Source organism: Dermacentor silvarum, chromosome 3 (assembly GCF_013339745.2).
Source record: "Dermacentor silvarum isolate Dsil-2018 chromosome 3, BIME_Dsil_1.4, whole genome shotgun sequence".
Lineage (NCBI taxonomy): Eukaryota > Metazoa > Arthropoda > Arachnida > Ixodida > Ixodidae > Dermacentor > Dermacentor silvarum.
Genome location: NC_051156.1, coordinates 13,657,664 through 13,683,329, shown reverse-complemented (window position 1 = coordinate 13,683,329; position 25,666 = coordinate 13,657,664). Strand labels below are relative to the sequence as shown.

Sequence of the window (25,666 nt, the reverse complement as noted above, 5' to 3'; positions counted from 1 at the left end):
TGGTGATTTAGTGCGGCTGTGAACTCCTGTGCGGAAACGCGGGTTATGCCAAAAGCTTTTGGTCACCTACGATGGACCGTTTGTTATTCTTAACAGACTCACAGAGGTCACTTACACCATAGCTCGCCTCACAGCGAGTGGTAAGAGCTGCCAAGACCCAAGTGCATGGTCCATGTCGCCCGATTGAAATTGTTCACGTCAAGACAACTGGATTGACTCGCCCGGCGGGATTCGTCTGCGACGAGAGGAATGTTGCACGCACGCGCGAGTGAGAAGAACGATGACTGGTGAACGTGCTTGCGGTCCCGGGTTGGAAAAGAAGAGGAGGACGACACTGAGTTGATCAACCAGCTGGCCACTCTTGCGCTCACCTTCACGACCTACAATAAACGGCCCCCTTCATCCGTAAGGGTGATAAACGGTCTCCTTCGCGCGTAACATTATGGTGATTGTAAAGGAGGAAAGAGACGCTTAATTCTGCAGCCCTTCAGGGATCACGGCGCAGAACGCGCGTTAGCTCTCCGCCATGCGTTCGCTCCCCGTGAAAGCGCGCGTCCCTCGCGCTCTTTCACTCGCACATACAGCATACGGCGCGCGGCGACGATTTCATCGCTGTTGACGTCATACGGAACCTGACGGCGACGGCGACGCCGACGGCAGAAATCCGCTTTGAGTGTCCATATAATTGCTATCGCAATAAAACGTTGCGAGGCGAGAAGGTGGTAAAAATGTGGTTGATCCCTCTTATATAGGAATCGGTATTGAACACGAAAGTGAAACGTGTCTTCACAGAAGTAGTGTAATGTTTATTGCACATTGATATATAATGTCTATTGGTGTTTTGTGGCTAAAGCGCCCTTAGGCGTTGATGCACCCACGCTGACGCCTGGTGGCACGTCTCCTCCATCACGACTACCAACGTCGATGACCATGAGCAACCGTCGTGCATATGGAAGCTGCACTACGCTGCACACGCTAGCACAACGCGAAAGACGAAGCACGTAACTGACACACTAATACAACGCGCAAGACAAAGCACGTAACTGAATCGTCACCGAGTCAAATCAGCGCGTACAGCGCGTCGTAATTGCAGCCTCCGCGAAAACTTCAGAAACATTTTCAGAGCTAATTGCGGAGGCCACGCTCCGCTGTGCTGAGTACGGTGAACGCCACCTAGGTGGCTTTGGTAGTGCTTCTTGATGCCAGCGTCCCTTCGAATGCTGGCATCGAGGCGTCGTAGTGCTGAGACCACCGAAGCGTTCACTGTCGGTGCGCGTTAGTGTCATAATGCAGTACTTCTCTTTTCTGCTCGTAGGCGGCGGCACCGCCCCGAGCAAGAGCGCGGGTACACGGAGGAGTGTTAGATATATAAGGCGCGTCTGTGTAGCTCTCTGCAAATGCGTTTGTGGCGCAATGGGTTAAACGCTCGGCGATCTATCGTCGCGGACCGAGAGGTCGTGGGTTCGATTTCCAAATTTTGCATGTTTGTGGAGCTTTTTCTTCTGGTTTCTTTCTTTGTATTATGTTCTATGACGTATTTCCGTGACGGAAATACGTCAGTGAAGTCTTGGTGGACCCCGGCATAAAACACTTTCGTGTTAAAAAGGAAAAAAATGACAGCAGATCCACGAGGTGAATGATGATGAGTGGGCGAAGCTCCGGAGGGAATCATCGGATCTCCCGCTTAAGGGGACGCTAGCACAAACACGTTAGAAACGTGCAGTACTCTCTAGTAAGGGGGAGCGGCCACAGCGTCTTACGCAGCCATTTACACATGCCGGAACGTGCACCGCGTTTGCCGACGCCATCACATGACTGCTGAGAGAGTATACCCCCCGTATTCATAAACGCTCCTCGACTTGAACTTGACTTGCCACCGCTTTGGGCAGCGCGTTCGAAACGCGTTGAAGGTAAGGCGGAGAGGCCACAGCGTCTTACACCAGCTTCTTACACGGGCCGTAACGCGCTAGCACAAACGCGTTAGAAACGCGCTAGAAACGCGGCCTTTCGTTAATGTTGGGTATTTATTGCCATCGTGGTGCGTGTGTCCATGTCCGCTTCGTGGCGTAGTGGCATGCTGATGAAAATGTACGCCCTGTTCGCGAACATTTTATCGAAAGTGTTGTGCGTGTGCGAGATGTGTATCGTGCTCTAGCCGATCCACCAGACTGGATCCCTGTATTTGATGTGTTGGCTTGTATGAAAAGATTTTAATGCCGCGGTAGCCAAAGTCTGGCTGCCACGTTTTGTTCCCTGTAACGTGTTATTTCGGCAATAAAGAAAAAGAAAAAAAAGCTTCGTGGCGTAGTGGGCTAACGCCGCGCGCTCGGAAGCGAGGGGTCCCTGGTTCGATTCCGCGCTACGGACACAACTTCGGAATTTTTAACACGAAAGTGTTTTATGCCGGGGTCCACCAAGACTTCACTGACGTATTTCCGTCACGGAAATACGTCATAGAACATAATACAAAGAAAGAAACCAGAAGAAAAAGTTCCACAAACATGCAAAATTTGGAAATCGAACCCACGACCTCTCGGTCCGCGACGATAGATCGCCGAGCGTTTAACCCATTGCGCCACAAACTTTTTTTTTAACGCTTTTTTTTTCTTTATTGTCTCATGTGCAAAATTCACTCAATTATCAACAGCCCAGTTCAACGAAGTAGCACGTGAAAATCATATGTAACATTTACCAACCAGCATTATTGCAATCACATCAAAATTCTCTTAATGTTGCCAAAGGTTCTAACCTTGACAACCACTCCGGGGCGCATTCATGCGCCTTCTGCACCTCCAGAAAGGCATTTATACTCTCTCGGAAGTACATTCGCGCAGGTCGTGCGTCTGGGTCACAGTAATAGCCCGCCATTCTAGCGCGCCAGATACTGTGAAGGCCAACGAGCATTACCAGATCTAAAGGAAGCCCATCGTCGTTTTCAATCGCTAGATATCTGATACCGTAGGGATCTAGAGGGAATTCTTTTTTGACTGTCCTTTGTAAAACATCCCACAAGAACACTCCCTCCCAACAATGTAGAAAAACATGGTCAATTGTCTCGGGTTGATTACAGATTAAGCAATGTGTTCCCCACGGTACAAAAAAACCCTTTTCCTTCAAAACTGTCTTTACTGAAAGCGTTCCTGTATGAACCTTGAAAAAAAAGGTTTTAACCCCTGGTGGAATTTGCATACGCTTTACCCTTTTTAGTAAATTTTGGCCCTGGCTACCTCTGTAAAGGGATCTATATAAAGGAACCGGAAATTCAGTGTCGCATAGATCCCTGTACAGCTTTTTTCTTTGGACAGAACTCAGGTAATCCTTTGAAAAACGTACACTTAGGAAGCGCACAGTGGAGACAACCTCCTTAAAAAAACCCTTAAGCGTTCCGGGAATACTGCTTGTGGCAACAATAAAATCTGGTAGCGCTTTGCTTATTCTCATCTGACACACAGTGCGCAAGAAAGGGTCCCTGACGTCTCGAAAAAATATAAATCTGTTTACGAGCTGACGCAAAAAGAGGTGTCCCAGACCTACTCCCCCATCTTTGACGCGCCTGAATAGGTTCGTCCGACTACACCTCTCCCAACTCGAGGCCCACACAAACACGGCAAATATGCGGTGAAATTTCTGAATGTTTAGCCGAGAACAGTATAACACCTGCATTGTGTACCAAATCTTACTGATAACGAACAAATTACATACGGAAGTCCTGTCAATTGGGGAAAGTGCCTGGGGTTTTGGCATGGAGAGTGGCCTTCGACCCCTGCCATTGCGCCACAAACGCATTTGCAGAGAGCTACACAGACGCGCCTTATATATCTAACACTCCTCCGTGTACCCGCGCTCTTGCTCGGGGCGGTGCCGCCGCCTACGAGCAGAAAAGAGAAGTACTGCATTATGACACTAACGCGCACCGACAGTGAACGCTTCGGTGGTCTCAGCACTACTATAGTGCCTAGAATATACTTACTAGTGTGCCGACCGCCGGGCGTTTCCAATGGGAGACGCTGGCACCGCCGGTGATGCCTTCCACCGGAGGCCCCCAGACGGCGACACTGTTTGGGACCGTGCTAACCGAGCGGCGCATCACGCGTCACTTGCGCTTCGGGTGCACTTCGGATGCGCGTTCGTAAGCGCAGTCGGTTGCGGCGCGTTGTAGCTTTCGAGCAAGTAGCATGTGGTGCCTCCGCATGTCATTGCTGGGTTTCTTTCTGTGCGCGTGGTTCGCACTTGTGTCTGTTCACGGACGGAACCGAGATGTCGTCGCAGAAAACGAGGCGTAAACACAGCACCTGTTTTGTCCCATATTGTACAACTGGATACCGCTCAAACAACGAGCAAGTCTCAATAATTATTCAGCGCGCCTGTTGACTGGCCAGAACGTTTTGCCGAGTGGGAGAAGAATATAAGAGGGCTGATCGAAGGCTAACTCTGGCGGCTGTCGCTTGTGAGAAACACTTTAATAATTGCTACATTGAGCGCTCCTTCAAAATTAGTCGACAGCGTGTCACCCATGAAAATGTGCCCTGTTTAATTACCGTCATTTATGTTAATTAATTTAATTTATGGCAATTAGATACAACTTGGTGCGAATTTAGCATTTGTGGACATGTCTCGCATATAATAGTTTACTGTCGAAAAAAGCTACACTTCTTCGGAAACCACGTATTTATTTATTGGTATTTTTCGCAGAAAAACCCCGTATCGTGTAGCGTTATAATGATAACTGTGCCTACGATCGTTTGTAAGTGCAACCAAATCATATTCTTTCGATTACGCTTTGCACCTCAACCAACGCTCCGCAGAACGAAACGGGCTGGGACAGCCCATTGGCGTCTGTCGCACACGCGCGCGTTGGCTAGAGACGCCGCTCGGCATAGCACGATGATGATGATGATGATTTATTGGCATCCCCTTTGAAACGGGGCGGCGACAAATAGTCACCTAGCCTGCTTGATTTAATCAGGTATACTATACATGTTCTTCATCTTGCATTTTTGTATACCTATCATTATTTTTCTTTTTCAAAAATTTACCTTGTACCGCTGCCTATGATTTTAAGAGATCAGGTCGCATCCATCTTTTCCCTACTTTTTTTCCACCAGTACTCTAATCGTCTCTTGCTGATCTCTACGGCTGATCTGTTTATGTTTCCTTCCACTTTAAACCCAAGCGCTTCTGGGAGTTGCACGTTACCTACGGTTCTCGCTGGGTGGATCCCGTCGCATTCCATTAGGATGTGCTGAGTGGTCTCTGGATCTTTACTGCAGCATACACATGTCTCATCTAATTCCGAATATTTGTTCCGATATGTTTTCGTCCTTAGGCAACCGGCTCGAGCCTCAAATAGCAAGGCACTGCCCTTTGTGTTATCGTACAGATTGTGTTATCGTACAGCACGGTCCGTACGGCTATCGCCGTCTGGTGGCCGCCGGCGGAAGGCATCATTCTCCGTGCCACCGGAAAGCCCGCGGTCGGCACACTAGTAAGTATATTCTAGGCACTATAGCACTACGACGCCTCGATGCCAGCATTCGAAGGGACGCTGGCATCAAGAAGCACTACCAACGTGGCGTTCACTACTAGGTGGCGTTCACCGTACTCAGCACAGCGGAGCGTGGCCTCCGCAATTAGCTCTGAAAATGTTTCTGAAGTTGATCGCGGAGGCTGCAATTACGACGCGCTGTACGCGCTGATTTGACTCGGTGACGATTCAGTTACGTGCTTTGTCTTGCGCGTTGTATTAGTGTGTCAGTTACGTGCTTCGTCTTTCGCGTTGTGCTAGCGTGTGCAGCGTAGTGCAGCTTCCATATGCACGACGGTTGCTCATGGTCATCGACGTTGGTAGTCGTGATGGAGGAGACGTGCCACCAGGCGTCAGCGTGGGTGCATCAACGCCTAAGGGCGCTTTAGCCACAAAACACCAATAGACATTATATATCAATGTGCAATAAACATTACACTACTTCTGTGAAGACACGTTTCACTTTCGTGTTCTATACCGATTCCTATATAAGAGGGATCAACCACATTTTTTTCTCATTTTTCTCAGACTGGTTACACACTACTACTACTACTACGACGGGGACGGAACGGGTGCCGCCATAAGGAGCTTCGCCCCTAAAACTTCCGACGCTGCTTGTCGAGTGTCCCGTTCTAATCTCGTCGAAAACCTCCGAGCCGCCGCCAGAGGCACCGGCAACAGTCACCAACGCCGCGCGCGTTCGGTGCGAACGCGGGCAAAACGCCGATGGCGTCGACAACAGTTCTGCGCGTTGCTGGTGCTGCTGCATGTCCAAGTTTATACAGCTGATAAAACTACTATCCTTACTCCGCATAGCTCTCTACTAATTTGCTATCGCAATTGATGCTTCGCCTTTCGGATGAAACTGCAACATATTTTGTAGCGTTAACTACACTGGCCTAGCCAAGCCCGTTTCGCGCGGCACATCAAGAGCCGTGCTGCGCATGCGCAAGGATCAGTGATGTCACACGGCTTGCGCACCGGAGCCACCGGAGCCGGCACCTCTTGCGCACTCCGCCGCCGCCGGTCTGCGCATTCCAGAGGAGTGAAGGCCGTTTCACATGGTGCGATTTTGCACTGCGATTATCGCACCGGAAGTGCGATTTCCGTCGCATGCGACGAAAATCGCAGTCGCAGGGCCGATTCTGCGATTTTCGGCTGCGACCAACCGGTTGGTCGCAGCGTCGCAACGTCGCAGCAATCGCTGCGATTTTCCCGTCGAAATTGCGCCGAGAGGTATTTCGCGGTCTGTTTTGGAAAATGGCGGCGGTCGCTCAACGCAACGTTTATAGATACTTTTTTGTCTATAAATATTGGATCAACGAGCCTCGAACAGTGCAACTAATTGAGTGGAGCCTTGGATTGCGCAATCGGTACGTACCATCAGCACCGATGCAGATAAAAACTCGTAGGTCAGATTCGGTTCTGTGATTTCTACGAGTTTGTTGACACGCTACGTTGCTAATCTGGCGACGCTGTTTTTTAGGTTGGCTTCGGGTGCTGATAGTACGTACTTTTGCGTGATTTTCCGCTATTCACACGCACTGCGAGTTGGTAAATACTACGAGGTGTCCCTCACGGGAAGGCATGGCCTTCGGATGTCGTCCCAATTTTCTGGTTCTGGAGACAACTCGCGATATACGAAAACGCCACAGTTTTATCGCGGTATGCTTTTACGGACGGAACAATTTAAAGAATATGCAACTACGGACAAATGCTGTGGTCAATAGGTCACGCTATACGCGCGACCATTTAGTTGCAGTCAGTTGGTTAGGGCTTTCATGCGCATTTTCCCCAATGAATTATCTCATTTCAAGGTTCTGTTACTTCCGCTGCGAGACGCAAAGCGAACGTGCAAACTGGATATCGTAATGAATGTTCTACAATAGCATATTTCGCGCTTTGACTGGGAATAAGCAGTATTGCCAATTTATTTTCGAAGCAATATTTAAACAGTTCTTTTCTCATTTTTCTGATGCATCATTTTTCTCCTGAATAAAAAAACCAATAAACCTTCAGTGTGTTGCAGACTTTGTATCCGTACTGCATCTGTGTTAACCCTCACATTAAAAGGTAATTGCACATTTCGCTTACTTCAGTGCATCGAATTACTTTTGTTTATGCTGGTTGTAACATATCGCAGTACTCTAAGAAACTACTTAGCCATAAACATCCTTGCCTTTTCTTGCTTCTCTGTCTCTACTTCCTGTAAAACACATGCAATAATGCGAAAAGCAGGCAGACATCTGGTTTTTATAAGTAGTAGATAACACATTAAAGAAAAGCAGATCAAAATTGTGCAGTGAAGTCAGCCGGTTGCATTCCTTCCTGTGAATGATAGGATCTTTTCAAGTGTGGGTGGGTCTTGCATGTCCACAGCTCATAAAGTGTGCAGACTCATCACGAGGCGTAGGTATAGCCCATCAAGATGGAGGCAATGCTGCTAATGAGTCTGCACTTACATGTATTACTGCATAAACTCGTATAACCATATCCCATCATTACTCAATCGAGCTTGCTCAGTCATATTCACCAAAATTCTACTTATACGAGCTTGCTCTGACTAATATTCACCAAAATTGTACTTGGCCAAGCTTGATCTGACTAATATTCACAAAGATTCTACTCAGGCAAGCTTGCACCGAGTCATATTCACCCAATATCTACTTAGCCAAGCTTGCTCCGACATATTCATCAAAATTCTACTCAGGTGAGCTTGCACTGAGTCATATTCACCAAAAATCTACTTGCCGAGCTTGCTTTGACTCATATTCACTAAAATTATACTTGGATCAGCTTTCCCTGACTACCAAATGACAATATTCACTAAAAGTTTACTCAACTGAGCTTGCTCTTACTCGTATTCACCAAAATTCTACTCAGTCAGGCTCAAACGAACTCAGACTCACGGTTAGTTCGAAGTCTTAGTGAGCCAACGTTTGAGTGAGTTCACCGTGCTATGCATACATTACATTATGTGACCTGTGCGGTGAATAAGCAAACATTGTCTATGAGTACGTGTTGCATCGGGTGAAATAAGGACAACTGTAAACACTGCAGTTAGTTTTCTAGAGTTCAACTGACCGTTGCGTGAAAGCTTCGCCTATGTCGATTCAAGTAAGTGCATTGGATCTGCATCATATCTTTTGCCAATCCTGCTGGCTGTCCTAGTCATTACTGGGCGGCCACATTTTGTACATTTCAACACAAAGTTTAATAAATGACTGTAGTGCAACATATTAAAAAAAAACGATGCTTGCATCACTGCACGTATAACAATCAGAACATGACACAAACACATGCACATAAGATGGACACAAATGATAAATACATAAACAGATGGAATCAGATAGCCACCACCTATTGAAAAAAAAAAAGAAAAAGCACAGGACTACGTATAACCATTCCCCTTGCCAGGTACATGGGCTATAGGAGAAACACAAGTGCAACCTAGCAGTTACCTTCAGGTAGCAGCTATGGACGCTTTTGCATTCGCAGCTGGCCACTCAACCACTCAAGTGTGTTCAGTGTGCACTTGTACTTAGGCACACTTTTTATTGTCTGTATCTCAAAAATTTAATGTGGCTCCTCAAAAATTTGAGGATGTTTGGATTCTGAGGCTTGCAAAGGTAAATATTTTTATTCCATTTACGTTCAAGGTGAAGGCTCATACAAAAGATTAGAGATATTGTCAGTGCTCCTCACTTTCTCTCAGAACATAAGTGGTCTGTTATTGAGATTCTAGCAGCTTTTCAGCAGCAAGAAAGGGAATCAGCTTCCCCTGTTTTCAGCATTGGGTTAATGCAGGCAATTCAGGGAGGCATAAAGTTTTGCCAATACAATCGGTTCGGGAATACCAGATTAGACTGTACCTTGACACTTTCCTTGCACTTTCTTATTTTGGTCAAATAACCCAGTTTGAAATGGCTCCAGTTAGCATGCTCTAACATTGGTCTAATATAGGTTAAGTACATGACTAGCTTAACAGACTGGGATGCTGGCTTTCATTTCCAGGAAAGGAACCATAGTGCCTGTTCCAGTTGCATATGTTTTTGGTTATCTGGGGTTTTCAGCCTGTTTTAAGATAATGTGCTCAAGCAGGTAGAAGCACACGCATGCCATTAGCGGATAGTTTCGATAGCTTCTTACCTTACACTTGCCACCAAGAATACAAAATTTTAGCGTTCGATTTTGTTATTAAACAAACAAACGTACTCCTAACAAGGTATTTTAATGTTAGCCGTGTGGCTACGCGGCTGCGCTACGTACTGCAGCATATTTTAAGCTTCTTGATACAGATTCACAGCACACTAATAGCGCAAGAAACAGGACGAGAAAATAGACGACGCCCATGTCTGCCAGAATGATACGATACTACGTACACTAGTGACTGCAGCTCCTAAAAAAAAATAAAAAAATATAAAAAATGTGGTGTCGGCTTTTACGCCTTTCGAAATATTCAGAGAGCACTTGTATTAATAATTACAGCACAGGCGCCGAGACGGACGAGCTAGGCTGGCGCTAAGATAAACGTTCACAACACAAATTCTATTGCACGTTCAGTAATTACACACAGATCATTTGCGGCTTTGTTCAGGGGCAAACGTGAGCGTTTGGGTTGGTGCTTGCTGCTAAGTTTGGTGCAAGAATATTGCTAGGAGCAGGAACCGCTAATGCGCAATCACGAGCACAGATCCACACACACACATCCGTTTTTCAGAAGCTGACGTTAATCACGGGTAGCGCGAGGGTCTCTGCGTTGACATGACGACTCCGCTGCAGCCGAATTCCGAATACTGCATATGCGATGACAACAGCGATAGGGGCTTGTTGATAGGTCCTCTTGTAATTTGTTTAACCGCAGGTAGAACGACACAGGCATAAAACACACACGAGACAGCACACAACGCTGAACGACAACCAGCGAACAGCTGTTTACGTCCGCCATTTCTCCTCGTATTGAACTTCACAAACCGCTGTTGCGCACTCCAAAACAAACTAAACTTTCAAGCGTTTTTAAATTACAAAACGCACGTATTATTTGGTCCTAATAAAGAGAGGTCAATTATATTATAACGCGCACGTCTTTTTCATTACATTAAACGAATTTATGCGGCGTGTGCGACAAAATCTGGCAGCAAGCAACTCTGGGCGTCGCATAATCGCATTGTTGACATCGCACCATGTGAAATGGCCGTTGCGAATTTCGCATCTGCGAAAATCGCAGCTGCGAAAATCGCAGTGCAAAATCGCACCATGTGAAACAGCCTTGACGTCGTAGCCGTGGTAGACGCACTGGCGCCGGCGCGCGCTCGCTGTGCAGTCGCCGTCTGACACTGCGCTGGAGCCGCTGCGCTTCCGACTGGCGTTTGCCAGTGTGGTATAGCCATGGAGAAGGAGAGCGCAAATGCTGCTCAACAGCGCAGAAGAACGGATGGATGGATGGAAAAACTTTATTAAGCGAGCGAGTTTGGACCCTTCAAGGGCCCAGGGCCACCGCACAGCCCTCACTTTACGCGCATGTGTCCAGGCCACGTAGGGCCATAGCACTGGCACCCCGGTTCACGCAGCGAAGTTGGATGTCCAGGTCCTGCGACGCAAGGAGGGCCTCCCATTCCTCCCATGTTCCGATGGCGGGCTGTCCCTGCGGGGGAGGATCGGCAGGGCAGCCAAAGAGGATGTGGTCTAAGGTGGCGTGCGACTCTCCACAGAGAGTGCACTCTGGCGAAACGGGGCGAAAGTGGGATAGGAGCTGAGGGGTGGGAACAGTTCGGGTCTGGAGTCGCCTCCAGAGGATTTGTTGGGAGTGGGATAGTCGGGGGTGGGGAGGAAGGTAGAGTCGACGGGCAAGGCGTGCTTGTTGGGTAATTTCGGAGAACGTGTGCGCCCGCTCCCTCGAGAAATCCCGGCTGGGGTCGCCATTTGCCCGGCTTACAAGTCCTCGGGCTATGTTATCGGCGGCCTCATTTCCGGGATTGCCAGAGTGAGCCGGCACCCACACGAGCTCAATACGTCTATCAGAATTTTGGACCCACATTCTCAATATTTGCCACGCTGGGGCATGGACGCGTCCGCGGGCAAAGTTAAGAATGGCTGTTTTAGAGTCGCTAACTATGTAAGCCACATTGGTTTGAGCGATTGCTAAGGCAATAGCAGCTTCCTCTGCTTCTTCCGGGGTACAGTGGGAATCTATGAAGTGGGTGAGTGGGGGGGCTGCTGGATGATAAGCCACAGCTACAGAACGGTCTGGACCACACGCGGCATCCACCCATCGCACATCCTCTAAAGTGCCATATGCGTTATGGAGAGCTTTGGCTCGCGCGACGCGGCGGGATTTATGGTGCTCTGGGTGGACGTTCTTAGGGAGGGGTTTGATGATAAGCGCGGCGCGCATGGCGCGAGGGAGAGATACTAAATCTACAACATGTGCGGGTATGCGAATTTCGAGAGAGTCCAGTATATGCCGTCCTGTTTCTGTGCCAGCCAGGCGAAAGTATTGTGTTTGTCGATGTGCCTCAATAAGTTCTTGTATAGTGTTGTGCATTCCTAATTTTAAGAGCCTGTCCGTGCTAGTGTTCTTTGGTAGGTTGAGCGCTGCTTTGGTAGCCATGCGGATTAAAGCGTTGATTTTATCTTTGTCCGCAGTGGAGAGGTTCAGGTAAGGAGATGCGTAAAGAATGCGACTAAGCACAAAGGCATGCAGCACCTTGAGATTGTCTGCTTCGTCTAAACCGGCTCGCGAGTTTGAAATCCTTCTAAGAAGATGGATGACGGAGTAAGTGGATTGTTTTAGTGATTTCAGGGCAAGATTGTTTATTCCCGTGTCCTGTAAGTACAGGCCAAGAAGGCGGAGTGTGGGTGTTTGTGGTATGGGAGCGTCATGCAGATAAATCACAATGGGGGCGATGGGGACACGGCGCGGCCGCAGTATGAAGAGTGCTGACTTTGTGGGTGAGCATTCAAGGCCAATGTTGGCCGCGTGGGTAGCTATAGCTGTGGCTGCTTCTTAAAGTGTTGATTCTATGTCGCCATCCGAGCCGTATGTGGTCCAAACCGTGATATCATCCGCATAAAGTGTGTGTCCCAAGTGTGGGATGCGGCTGAGAGCCTTTGCCAGGGGAATGAGGGTAATATTGAACAGGAATGGGGATAACACCGCTCCTTGCGGGGTGCCAATGTTTCCAAGGGTGAATGAGGGCGTCTGTATATTATCTATATGCAGGGAGGCGGTGCGCCCGTTTAGGAAGGCCCGAATATAGTTATAGGTCTTAGGTCCTAACTGCAGCTCTTGGATGTTCTGCAGGATGGCACTGTGCTTAACCTTGTCAAATGCTTTAGTGAGATCTACTGCCAGGATTGCTCTGGTGTGGTGTAACATATCATTGAGGATGGCATGTGAAATCTGTAGCAGGGCGTCCTACATGTGCCGAGAGATGAGGTCGAAATCCTAGCATGCTATGGGGATATAGTCCATTGGATTCCATGTGTTGCGTGAGACGGGTGAGGATGACATGCTCAAAGAGTTTGCCCAGGCACGAAGTCAGAGAGATAGGACGGAGATTTTGGGCATTAATGGGCTTATTGGGTTTGGGGATGAAAATTATTTTTCCATGCTTCCATTCAGCAGGTAGCTCCCCCTTTTCCCAGCATTCATTGAAGTACTCGGTGAGAAGGCAAACAGAACGGTCATCTAGGTTTCTGAGCATTACATTGGTGATTTGGTCATCTCCAGGAGTTGAGTTTCGGAGCTTAATAAGGGCTGTTCTGACTTCAACCTCCATAATAGGGGCGTCGAGGGAGGGTTGATCGGGGCCTATGTAGTCGGGATATGATACAGCTTTGCCCACAGTGGTATAAGTTGATTGAAGTTCGCTTAAGAGTGCTTGCTGATTACAACGATTTTGATGCGTAAGCCTTTTGAGTGTAAGTCGGGTTTGCTTTTTAGTTTGAGTGGGGTCTATCATATGTCGAAGAAGATTCCAGGCCCTGGAGTTTGAAAGATTACTTCGTAGTCCGTCACATATTTGGTGCCAATTGGATTTACTAAGGGCGGCGCTGTGCTCTTCTATTTGTTTTTGAAGCTGTGCCAGTTTGAGCTTAAGTTTTCGATTCTGTTTCTGGGTTTTCCAGCGCGTGAGAATACTGTTTTGTGCTTGGAGTAGGTGCGCTAACCTACTATCTGCAATGGGAGTTTCAGGGGCGGCGTCGAACGTTTGCGTAAAAGCTTGCACGTCCTGCCTGAGTTCTGTCATCCATGTGTGAAGGTTAAAGGGGGACTCTAATATTTTGGCCTCTCTCTGCTTACGAAGATTATCCCAGCTAGTCATTCGGACACGGTAATTTTTAGCTTTTTTGGCAATGTGAAACTCTATAGTTAGGATATAATGATCACTACCCAGGGCCTCATTGGAGTTCCGCCATACTGGCGTGGGAATATTGCGGCCAAAGGTGAGATCTGGGCTAGTGTCGGTGGTGACACTGTTACCGATTCTCGTAGGTGTGCTGAAATCATTATATACAGAAAGGCCCTGCATCTGAAGGGTGTTGTATAAATCCGCTCCTCTCTTGTTGGTACGCATGTACCCCCAGTCTACATGCGCGCAGTTAAAGTCCCCTAAGATAATGAGAGGGTCCTTCTTTGCAATGACGGAGGCGGCTTTAATGAGAGTGATACATTCCGAGGCCGGTTGCCTCGGAAGGAGGTAACAGTTAAGGATGAAGAGGGGATGGGATTTGTGAGTGGACGGGATTAATTCTAGAAATGTGTGAGCCACCGGAGAATTCAGTACATGACAAGTGTATGGTACAAAATTTTGGACATAAGTGGTAACCCTGGGGTTTGGAGTGATGTCAGAGGGTACCAGAGCATATCCTGGCAGCGATACGTTTGTGCCAGCATCCTGGAGTGCTACTATATCAGGGGGTGTGGAGGAAGCAGAGAGTAGCTGCTGCAGGGGGTCTCTTTTGAAGCGAAACCCCCTACAGTTCCATTGTAGAATGCGTAATGGGAGATTATTTCCCGTCAGCATGGCCATGCTGGAGGGTGGGCGGGCGAAGGATGGGAGGTGCTATGGGGTTACCGGCTGGCGTATGTGAAGACATTCCAGCAATTATTTGTGGTATTTGTTGAAGAATGGCGGTGGTTACCTGACTAATAATCGTTTCTGTAAGCTTAGTGATGGTGGCTTCAATGTAATTTTGAGTTTTAGCCAGAATATTGGCTTCTAACTGTTGGACAAAGTCTTTTAATTTGGAATCTATGTCTGGAGTGTCGTCTTGCCGGCGTTTCTCTTGGGGAGGGGGTATGGAGAGTTGGGGTGTTGGTAATGAAGGGGGTGGGAGAGTGGAAGGGATAGAGTTAACGGCTGCCCTGAGGTGCCTTACCTCTTCCCGCAGGTGTGCTATTTCTTCCTCCCGCAGTGAAGTTGGGGGTGTACTGGTGGGTTTAGTCCAGGCTCGCTGACGATCTTGATGAGGCGCTAGGGGTGGAAAGTCCTTCGCCGTGGGCACTGCTGTCTTGGGTTTCCTCACTGTCTGTCTTCGAGGCTGGGGGGTCCTAGCCTTACATGAGCCTGTACCGGTGAGGTGGTCCCCACCACAAAGAATGCATTTTGGCTTGCAAGGGTCCTCTTGCGTTTCGTGCTTCTCGCCACACCGCGGGCAGAGCCCAGTTTTTGGAAGAGGGCATACATCGTACCTGTGACCAGGTTTCCGGCAGTTCGTACAGGCATCAGGGCTGCCCTTGTACTTAGTGCAGCGGTGTACCACACACATATATTTAATGGTGTGGGGTACGGGACCAGATGCAAAGGTTATTAGAATGGATGCAGTTTTCCCCATGCGACGGGCCACTATGATGTCGGCCTCCGGGTTACGATGCCGCAATTCATTTAGGATTTGTTCTGGTGTTTCATTCCAGTATGCTCGGGAAATCACGCCTTTTACTGCCGCTGGAGGGGGCGCGATGTACGCGGCTACCGGGTATTTCTTCCCATCTATAGTGATTTCCTGTATTTTCACTAAAGCGAGAGCTGTTGCCTCCGCTACCGTCGCCACCGTGAACGTATTGTTTGTGGGATGGACTCTGATGTACAGTTCACCCATCACTGAGCAGCTGGGTGAGGTACGCAATGCCTGCAGGAGACTTGGAGCTGGAAGCTTGTCCAGGGAGAGCCCACCTCGCGGGCGAAAAACAACTCGGATCGTTCCCACCGGCAACGCCGCGAGTTGTTTACTTTTTTGTACGACCGCACGCGTCGTGCGTAGCAGCTGTGGCGTCTCCTTGAACGCGGCTGGAATGGTAACAGACGCAGCGTCGGTCGGCGCACCGGCGTTGCTGGCGTTAGGCGTCTCCTTGAACGCGGCTGGAATGTCAACAGACGCAGCGTCGGTCGGCGCACCTGCGTTGCTGGCGTTTGGCTTAGCTTGAACCGAGACCGTTGAGTTGGGTTTGGTGGACGAATTCGAAGCCGGGGGCCGATTTCGATAAGCGCGGAGCACAGTTTGCCACTCACCAGGGTGATAGTCCTGCGGGGAAATGGTCTCTCCTTCCACTAGGTCCTTCATGGTTGTTGGGGAGTGAGGAACCCGCCGTGGTTGCTCAGTGGCTATGGTGTTCGGCTGCTGAGCACGAGGTCGCGGGATCGAATCCCGGCCACGGCGGCCGCATTTCGATGGGGGTGAAATGCGAAAACACCCGTGTACTTAGATTTAGGTGCACGTTAAAGAACCCCAGGTGGTCAAAATTTCCGGAGTCCCCCACTACGGCGTGCCTCATAATCAGAAAGTGGTTTTGGCACGTAAAACCCCATAATCTAATCTAATCTGAGGAACGCGGCGCGCCGGCGAGGCTCGCCTCGACGAGGCGAGGCTTAGCGCAGCGGCGTGGCGGCCAGAGACGTCTTCACCGGATAGTTCTCGGAGATCACAGGGCACATCCAAAAGATGGTAGCGGTTAGGGTCCGTGTACCTTCCTGGATCCGTTGAGCGCCTTGGTGGGTCCTAAGAAGGACTTAGCTGGGCACAGGAACTAGAAATTGGCGGAGACGATACGAACCGCTTCCGCACACTCTAGCCCCCTAGCGGCCTCTCTGAACGGAGAAGCTTGACTCATCGGATCCCGAAGTAGTTGCCTGGCAATTAGCGGTTGAGCGTAGGAGACAACCAGGAAAGCTAAGAATAATCAGCTGAACCTTTGCTAACGCTACGTATATCCTGGCATAGCCGAGCTAAGCCACTGCAACTTTTCTTGATGTCATGACCTATCAGTCATGTTAGCCATACATCTGTACCCTTCTATGCCAATTTTGGTATATACCAAGTGAACGAGCCGCCACAAAACGTGACGCCACAAAATTGTTGCCACTTTCCGGTGTACTCACGGAGGCGATCTCCTGAAACCTAGTCCATAACATCGCTGTAAAGCGAACGAAAACGATCAATAGCACTTCGAGCAAGAAATTGCCCAACGGAAGATACGAATGGCTCCATGCAGCAAGCTCCAATATTCGATAGTTAGAAAGAAAGAAGTATATTTAAACGCGTCAGTTCGTGACCAGTATGGTACAATATTAAGACATATAAGACAGTGATACCTTCTAGAAGATGTAGGTACCGCGAATTTTATGTATGTGCTATGAAAAGAAAAGTTCGGTCAATTAAGTTGTGCAAAAGCTTTAGGGATTCTATGCAGCGACAGGTGCTAAAAGTAGTCAGGTTTAACGCAGAAAGTTTAGAAGAGGGAAAAATAGCTATCGTAACAACGCTGTGACCCTGCTAGCTTTTCCTGAATCATTTCCAGCTTCTCAATGTCGAATTTTTTATGTGGATTGCACGCATACTCCAGAAGTGCCCAGATAACTGATTTGAAACTAACTAATTTAGCATTTTGGGGAGCTGTGCGCAAAGTACGCAGTAAGTAACCCAGCTTTCTCAGTGCTTTCTTGGAAATATAACTTATATTGTTACGTGGAAGCGCAGTAGGGAAACTATTTACAAGTTGTTTTTACAAGGAGTAGCGAGCACTGACCAACATATGGAAGCCAGCCGACATCAAACAAGGCAGGTCGTCGTTCTCAGATCAGCCAGAGACCGCCTATGGGTATGTCCTACTACATCGAAGTGTCCGCATCTTCGAATAGCACGCAGCCATATGATGAGACCATGGCACGTTGCTAGTAAAATAAAGACCTATGTATTTATATTCGGACGCATTTCCCGGTGCGCAGGGCATTGCGAAACGTGGATGGAAACTAACGTCTAGGAAATTAGATCTATATGGTCTTCCTAATATTTATGGTCATTTGCCAGGTTCTGCACCATTTACAAAACTTATCAAAAGCATTAAGAAGAATATGATCATTTAGTGATATCATATCATGATAAATTACGCAATATCCTCATATAAACGTATATTGACAGCTATGTGAGCAGGCAAATCATGCGGCATAAATATACAGCAAGAAGAGTAACGGCCCTGACCTGCGACACGCCGGAAGACGCGCCAGCAGCAGGAGAGTTGGTGTATTTGAAATGAATGCTCTGTGAACGACCGCTAAGAAAACTAGCGATCCAATTAACACGCGAGTTTTGTTGGTTTTCGTATCCTCATATGTTTCTGCAATAATTTAGCGTCTCCCATTATTTCGCAAAGCATAGGAATTTGGGAAGTCCTTAAACGGAACTGTCAGACTTAAAGGCCAACAATCATTAACATTTAGGACACCACATGATGGACCGTCGTTCTGTTTCCGTAAACCATTAAAAAGAACCAACATGTTGCTCTGTCTCTTGTAATCCGTACACCAATAAAAAGTAGCGTGATGCTGTATCCCATGTGAACTATTAACATAGAACACAATTAAAAAACGAGCATGTACAGGCGTCTTCGTTATCAATGTTTATGTCATATTTACTGATATGATTTTGTTCTAAGTGTATGTTGTTTTGTTGTCTTATTCCAATAGCTCAATGTTTCTTAATTGTGCATTTGTAAAGTAGGGGTATTTCCAGTGTCGCCAAATCGAACATTGTCCTAATTTATCTTCGTGTTTACCAAATATGTAAAGAATGTGCGTTTGTTGCATGAATTTATTTCGTAAGCCAATTTTATCTGAATACTATGTATCTGTGACTCTATCTCACCCTACTAAAATCCCGTCTATGAAATGAAGTTTTATAGATATATGTATATAAATAAATAAGACAAAGTTGGACTGTGACACGCCTGGCACACCCGACACAACAAACAGAACAGGGAGTTCCATTTACGCATTAACTAGTAAAAATGGGGCTGGGCTCAAATGTTCCGTACGAATACCGCCCAACTTCAACGGGTCGCAAGCATCATGGCAGCGATCCGTTTCGCGTGCCGTGTAGGCCACTTCGAAGCGGCTGAACGTACCTGGTCAGCGCCCACCGTTCGCCGTTGGCCACGCGTCCAGCGAGGTACCAGTCGAGCAGGACGATGTTGGCCGCGGCCGAGAGGTGCGCTGTCTGTGTTTGGTCAAAGCAGGCGTCCGCAAAGCACGCCGTGATGTCGGGCAGCACACAGAGCAAAGCGCCGTCTTGCACAGTGTAGGTACAGTGCTGCACCGATGACTCCCCGGGCTTCGACTGGTAGACCTGGTGGCGATAGAGTGTGTGACGCCGGGAACGCGTGACATCGGATAAAACAGACAAAATACAAAATGGTGAGAGCAATAGTTTAATAGTTTTAACAATATTATCCTGCAGTCGTTTTCCAAATATCTGTGCTTGCATGCTATTGGGGCATCCGCTATTTTTCAGCCTGTTTATGTTCTGTTCTACGCTTTCGGCTACGGCTTGCTGGCAGGATCTTTTGACTGCCTGGGTGACACATGCCATAGCAATACCTCGTTTTATTCAATGTGACTGACGAAAACGCAGCATTTCGTAGCCCTCGCGCCTTGAGGGCCAGCACGTGTGGCTGTCATCTAGCATTAAATTGAAATCTTTAAAACTTTTTTTTCTTCATTTGAAACGTTGGGCGTGAATTCTAGCCTTTTGTGCACCTTTCTGAACAATCCTAACACACAATCTGCGCTTGCTCTTTTGTTTTACCCCTCTTTTTACAAAATATTTGCTACAACAGGTGATTACGTTGGTTCCGTCAAGCATATTTATCACGAGCTTGCGGTAAAGAACGATCAGAAATAAATCTGATTAGATAATGCAGGCTACTATCATGTTCAATAAATGCTGACTGTATTTCCATTTATTTATTCACATGTTCTACATGTTATCCTATTGGACCGGCAATGTTCACTAATCGTACGACATCACCTACTTATCGTTTATATTGTTGCAATCGTAGTACCCACGCACCTTACTTTGTTATCGCTGTGTAGCGGCAAGAAGTCACGTGTCGCGTGCACAGATGGCGCCGTTGTTGCGCCACGCATGGCGCCATCGGAGCTAAATTTAGCATCGCGCTTGGCGCTCAGGGAGGTATTCATCCGAACTGAAATGGTCGGTTTCGAGAGCGCTTACAATGGCATAGTTGATATAATTTATCAAACCCATACTGGTGCTCATCACGATCTACGAGGCCTACAAATCCTCTGCAGTAGTTCTATGCTTTCTCGGGTATAGCACCTTTGCGTTCGATATGTGTAGGGTAGAGAAATGACGCGAAGGCTCGGGCAGCAAGACAAAGGTACATAATCCAACCCCTTCGACCACGTCAGAACGTGTCCGTTCACACAAAGAGCACAAGCGCAGGAGCCCATCTACGGGTATCGTAGCCGGTGAGCACGGGTTTCGAGACGTGAGCCATCACAGTTTCGGTAAAAAGGCACCGTCGTTACACCTACTTTTTTCACAAAACGCACTTTTATGCGTTTAAGCATAATAGTAACTGGAACGTCCATTTATTTCGTCGCGCAAATGTGGGAATGATTATCTCGAAAATGGTGTCATCCTGAAATTCGCTCTAAGTTGATCCGTCTTGCGAACTCACCAGCTAGAATACGTATTGCCACACGTGCCGTAATGGAGTTAATGAAAAAGTGAAGTAGTGATTTTTTGTTAATTAGTCAAATTGTGCATTTCAATTTCTCGTGGAAGTAATGTCCGCCTGTTTGAGTAATCCAGCTCAAGGATACAACTATGCTCCTGCCACAGGCGAGTTTTGAAAATTCTGTATAGCCTATCAAACACCCGGTAAATGCACAACGCGTCACAAATACCTGAAGACGCATATTTCTGACATGGTTTGAAGAGAACAGGCGCACAGGTAGTAATGATACACAGAGGGCACATACGAATAGAAAATGTCAACACTGGCTGCACCATGGAGGCAGGTGAGAACAATTCACACACGAATCATTAGCACATTTCACCCAAGGTGAAAGCTATGGAGATGTATACTACAGACTGCGCTGCCCTGTATATTAGGCTGTATCACAAAGCACTTTCACTAACTGCATAGTACAGTTCTCGAAGTACAGCGTCAGGCTTTCCCGCACATTCCTCATAATGTCATCATCAAATAAAGTTAAAGCACCATCAATGCTTGCGCTCCCCAGCTTGGGGAGTGATGAAGATCGATTCCTTCAATGTCCTTCCAGTTCAGTCACCCAGTATGAGGCCCAGTAACGAACGCTTGGCGATCTCACCTTAGGATACGACTGGCTCGTGAGCAGTACGCATGTTCCGACGGTCGCAGTGATGTCAATGTGGGCAGCGTCTCCGCTCACTAGGCCACCACCAAACACGACCGGGTAGACCCAGCGGCAGCGCGGCCGGCCAGCTTCCCTCGGCAGGAACACCTTCAGCTGTCGCGAGAGTGCCCTTTGTCAGGGACGCTGCTCCCCTCATGCAGCGGGGAAAGCGATGGGCTCTCTTTTAATCCGAAGAATGCAAAGCGATCGTCATGATTGTTCAATCATGTTTTCGGGTCACATCACAATCTCGGGTTGTTGAGACACTCTAAACCAGTTTACTGCATATGCCTGAAACTTCACCATAAATAGAGGAATGTATTTATCGTGTAACTGATGCTAACCGTGCTTGACAAAAAAAATATAAATTCCGGAGTTTTACGAGGCATAACCACAATCTGATTATGAAACAAGCCGTCGAGGCAGACTCGAGATTCAGTTTGAAGACCGGGCGTTCTTTAACGTGCACCTAATGCGCGGTAAACGAACTTCCCCGCATTTCGCCCCCGTCGACACGCGGTCGCCGCAGCCGGGGATAGAACCCGTGACGCCGTGCTTTGCAGTGCAACGTCATACCCACTAAGTCCCCACGGCGGGTCAACCAGGCTTGAAAGCGTCGTCGGCTGGGGCGTCGGAGACTATTGAAATTGCGCTGCTTCCCGTTATATTCTGGTACCGAAAAGAACAGTGAAAAAAAAAACGTCATGCAGCTCCCGCGCACTGTGACAATGGCTGTATGCAACGCCATCGCGTCCATTCCTGCACCAGCCAGTTGCGCCCCGCACCACCCGCCGAGCGTGCGTGCTGTCTGATGTGTTCACTCGCTGAGTGGATGACAACGTTGAGGCTTCACAACGCCGTCGCACTCGCCAACATACCGGGTGCTTCAGCTAGAGATGTAAAAGTTCATGAAATTTTGAGAGGCGTGAAAAAACAGGTTTCTGTCATGTATCTTTTTTTCACCAAAAAATACGAAAAATTCACAAAAAAAGACGATTGCGCATAGAACTATGAAAAACTCGACACATTTATTTCTTTAAGCATTAAAAGGAATACGTGTATAATTCTTGCATTATCACAAGAATCCCAGCACGTCAAGGCACGTCAAGGCACGATTTCACGTCAAGGCATGGATTTCGCATCGAAGCGTCAAGACCGACATTTGTATATCAATCTGTGTCCGATTCATTTCCGCTTGATGCGTCAATGCTTCGCTGTGCAGTGGACGAAGCCTTCCGGACATTGAGGTTCGAGTGCACCTGCGAGCCTGTTGCGTAGCTTGGTGAGCACACTTCCACACTCAGACTAGTTTCTTTCACATGCCCCAGAAGGGGGAATCTGCAGTACGTAACAGGCAAGGGGTCTCAAGGGTTGGTTGAAGCAAAGTCCTGGCCATCACGTGGATGAATCCAGGTGCTTCGCAGACTCCCAATCTTCTTTCAACCAAATTCCCTGGCAGGTTCTGTATTCGGCGACGTTACACGTTTATTTACTCTTTTTTTTTCAATTTTTCAGGTTCTGTATTCTGCGACGTTACACGCTTATTTATTCATTTTTCAATTTTATCCGGGTTGAAAAAAAAACGAGAAAAAAATTTCCTAAATTTTCAATGTTCTTTACAACCGCTCACATCTCTAGTTTCAGCGAACACGTTCAAAAATATTTAAAGGTTGCCGGTGACAAATAGCACAATTCTAATTTGTGAGCTGGTCTACTCGAAGAGGCGGACGTTACTTGCACGAACAATTGAAAGTCACAATCGACTAATTAACAAACATTTGCTAATTAAGTGTTTAACTAACTACCTTATGGTTCATATTGCAATTTACAAATTCCAGCCGTGGAGTTCGCAAGGCGGATCCACTTGGAACGAATTCTCAGGATGACACCAGTTTCGACATATTACTTCCCGAACTTTGCGGAGGAATGCATTGGCGTTCCATTTACTTGTGTACGTCGTGGCATAAAATGACGTTTTGTTAAGAGAGTAATAAGGTAAATAGTTAAAAACTTAATTAGTGAATTTCTGTTAATTAGTCAATTATGCATTTCAATTTTTGTGCAAGTAATGCCCGCCTCTTCGAGCCGACCAGTTCATGAACTAGAATTGTGCTATCTGTCACAGGCAACCTCTAAATATTTTTTAAAGTGTTCGCCGAAACACCCTAAGCGTCGCTCCCTAACCGTAAAACGTGATCGCGTGCTCCAACCAATCGGCGAACGTTACTACTTCCTCGCTTGCCTTTATTCTCTCCTCGCTGCCCCCTTCTCACCACTCGCAAACTCCTCTCCACAATCCAACCAACCGCTACCACCGACCACAGCATCGAAACCCGCCCGACTACAGGCAAAAACCTTCGTTGTGTTCTATACAAAAATGTTCAACATAAATTGACAGCCTGCGGGCTGATTTCCTTTTTCGCTAAACCAGGCTCATGGGCAACCGCACCGGATAGCAGCAGAAGCTCTTGGTAGCCTCGCTCCAACTGAACGGGGCCTTGTCGCCGCTTCTCCCCGGCTCAGAGTCATCGGTGCTCTCGAAGACCAGGACTATCCGGCCTTCCCCATGGTCCAGCCGGCCAGGTCCATGTCGTCTGCGAGACAAAAGGAAGTAGCGTGAATCGCATTGTGCATGGCTACCGAGTGTTGCAAGACGAAGACGTTGGAGCTTCACAACCCCAAATTTGTCTGGTGAGCTCATCATTATCATCATCAGCCTATATTTATGTCCAATGCAGGACGAAGGCCTCTCCTTGCGATCTCCAATTACCCCTGTCTTGCGCCAGCCGATTCCAACTTCCGCCTGCGAATTTCCTAACTTCATCACTCCACCTAGTTTTCTGTCGTCCTCGACTGCGCTTCCCTTCTCTTGGTATCCATTCTGTAACTCTAATGCTCCACCGGTTATCCATCCTACTCAATATATGACCTGCCCAGCTCCATTTCTCCCGCTTAATGTCCACTAGAATATCGGCTATCCCCGTTTGTTCTCCGACCCACACCGCTCTCTTCCCGTCTCTTAACCTTAGGCCTAACATTTTTCGTTCCATCGCTCTTTGTGCGGTCCTTAAATTGTTCTCAAGCTTCTTTGTTAACCTCCAAGTTTCTGCCCCATATGTTAGCACCGGTAGAATGCAATGATCGTACACTTTTCAACGACAGAGGTAATCTCTGAGTCAAGATTTGGTAATGCCTGCCGTATGCACTCCAGCCCAATTTATTCTTCTATAAATTTCTTTCTTTCTCATGATCAGGGTCCCCTGCGAGTAATTAACCTAGATAAACGTACTCTTTTACAGACTCTAGAGGCTGGCTGGCGATCCTGAATTCTTGTTCTCTTGCCAATCTATTGAACATTATCTTTGTCTTCTAGATATTAATCTTCAACCCCACTCTTACACTTTCTGGGTTAAAGTCCTCAGTCAAGTGCTGCAATTCGTCTCCATTGTTGCTGAATAGGACAATGTCTTCTGTGAACCAAAGGTTGCCGAGATATTCGCCGATGATTCTCACTCCTAAGCCTTCCCAGTCTAAGAGCTTGAATACTTCTTCTAAGCATGCAGTCAATAGCATTGGAGAGAGATTGTGTCTCCTTGCCTGACCCCTTTCTTGACAGGTAACTTTCTACTTTTCTTGTGGAGAACCAAGGTTGCTGTGCAATCTTTGTAGGTATTTTCCAAGATATTCACGTATGCCTCCTGTACTCCTTGATTACGCAGTGACTCTATGAGTGCTGGTATGTCTACTGGATCAAATGCCTTTTCATAATCAATGAAAGCCATCGTATCCATCGTGATCCATCGTAGAATATCCCTTCCTGAAGCCAGCCTGTTCTCTTCGTTGGCTGAAGTCAAGTGTTGCCCTGATTCTATTTGAAATTACCTTGGGGAATATTTGATACCATACTGAGAGCAAGCTAATGGGTCTATAATTCTTCAATTCTTTAACGTCTCCCTTCTTATGTATAAGTATAATGTTGGCGTTCTTCCAGCTTTCTGGTACACTTGAAGTCGTGGGGCATTGCGTATAAAGGGCCGCAAGCTTTTCAAGTAGGATATTTCCTCCATCCTTGATAAAATCGACCGTTATTCTATCTTCTCCATCCGGTTTACCCCTGGTCAGGTCTTTCAAGGCCGTTCTAACTTCATCGCTAGTTATAGAAGGCGCCTCTGTATCCTGTTCATCATTACTTCGAATGAAAATAGCTTGGCTGCTCTGGGAACTGTACAGGTCAGTATAGAATTCTTCCGCTGCTTTTACTATGTCATCGAAATTGCTGATGATATTACCCTGCCTATCTTTCAGTGCATACATTTTGCCTTGTCCTATGTCTATAGTTTTCTTCTCACTGATTTCATGCTGCGTCCATATTTTACTGCTTCCTCAAACTTTTCCACGTTATAACTTCGGATATCCCTTACTTTCGTCTTGTTGATCAGTTTCGACAGATCAGCGAATT

General features: G+C 47.5%; 1 protein-coding gene across 1 annotated transcript in view; it reads right to left on the bottom strand.

Moving 5' to 3' along the window:
• The window catches only part of LOC119445334 (urease accessory protein UreD-like), a 93,832-nt gene that overhangs the window by 44,038 nt on the left and 24,128 nt on the right, over positions 1 to 25,666 (bottom strand). Inside the window, 3 exon segments of the mRNA XM_037709643.2 lie at positions 18,927 to 19,147; positions 21,163 to 21,321; positions 23,657 to 23,801. Of these exon segments, the coding sequence (XP_037565571.2) occupies positions 18,927 to 19,147; positions 21,163 to 21,321; positions 23,657 to 23,801 (525 nt within the window).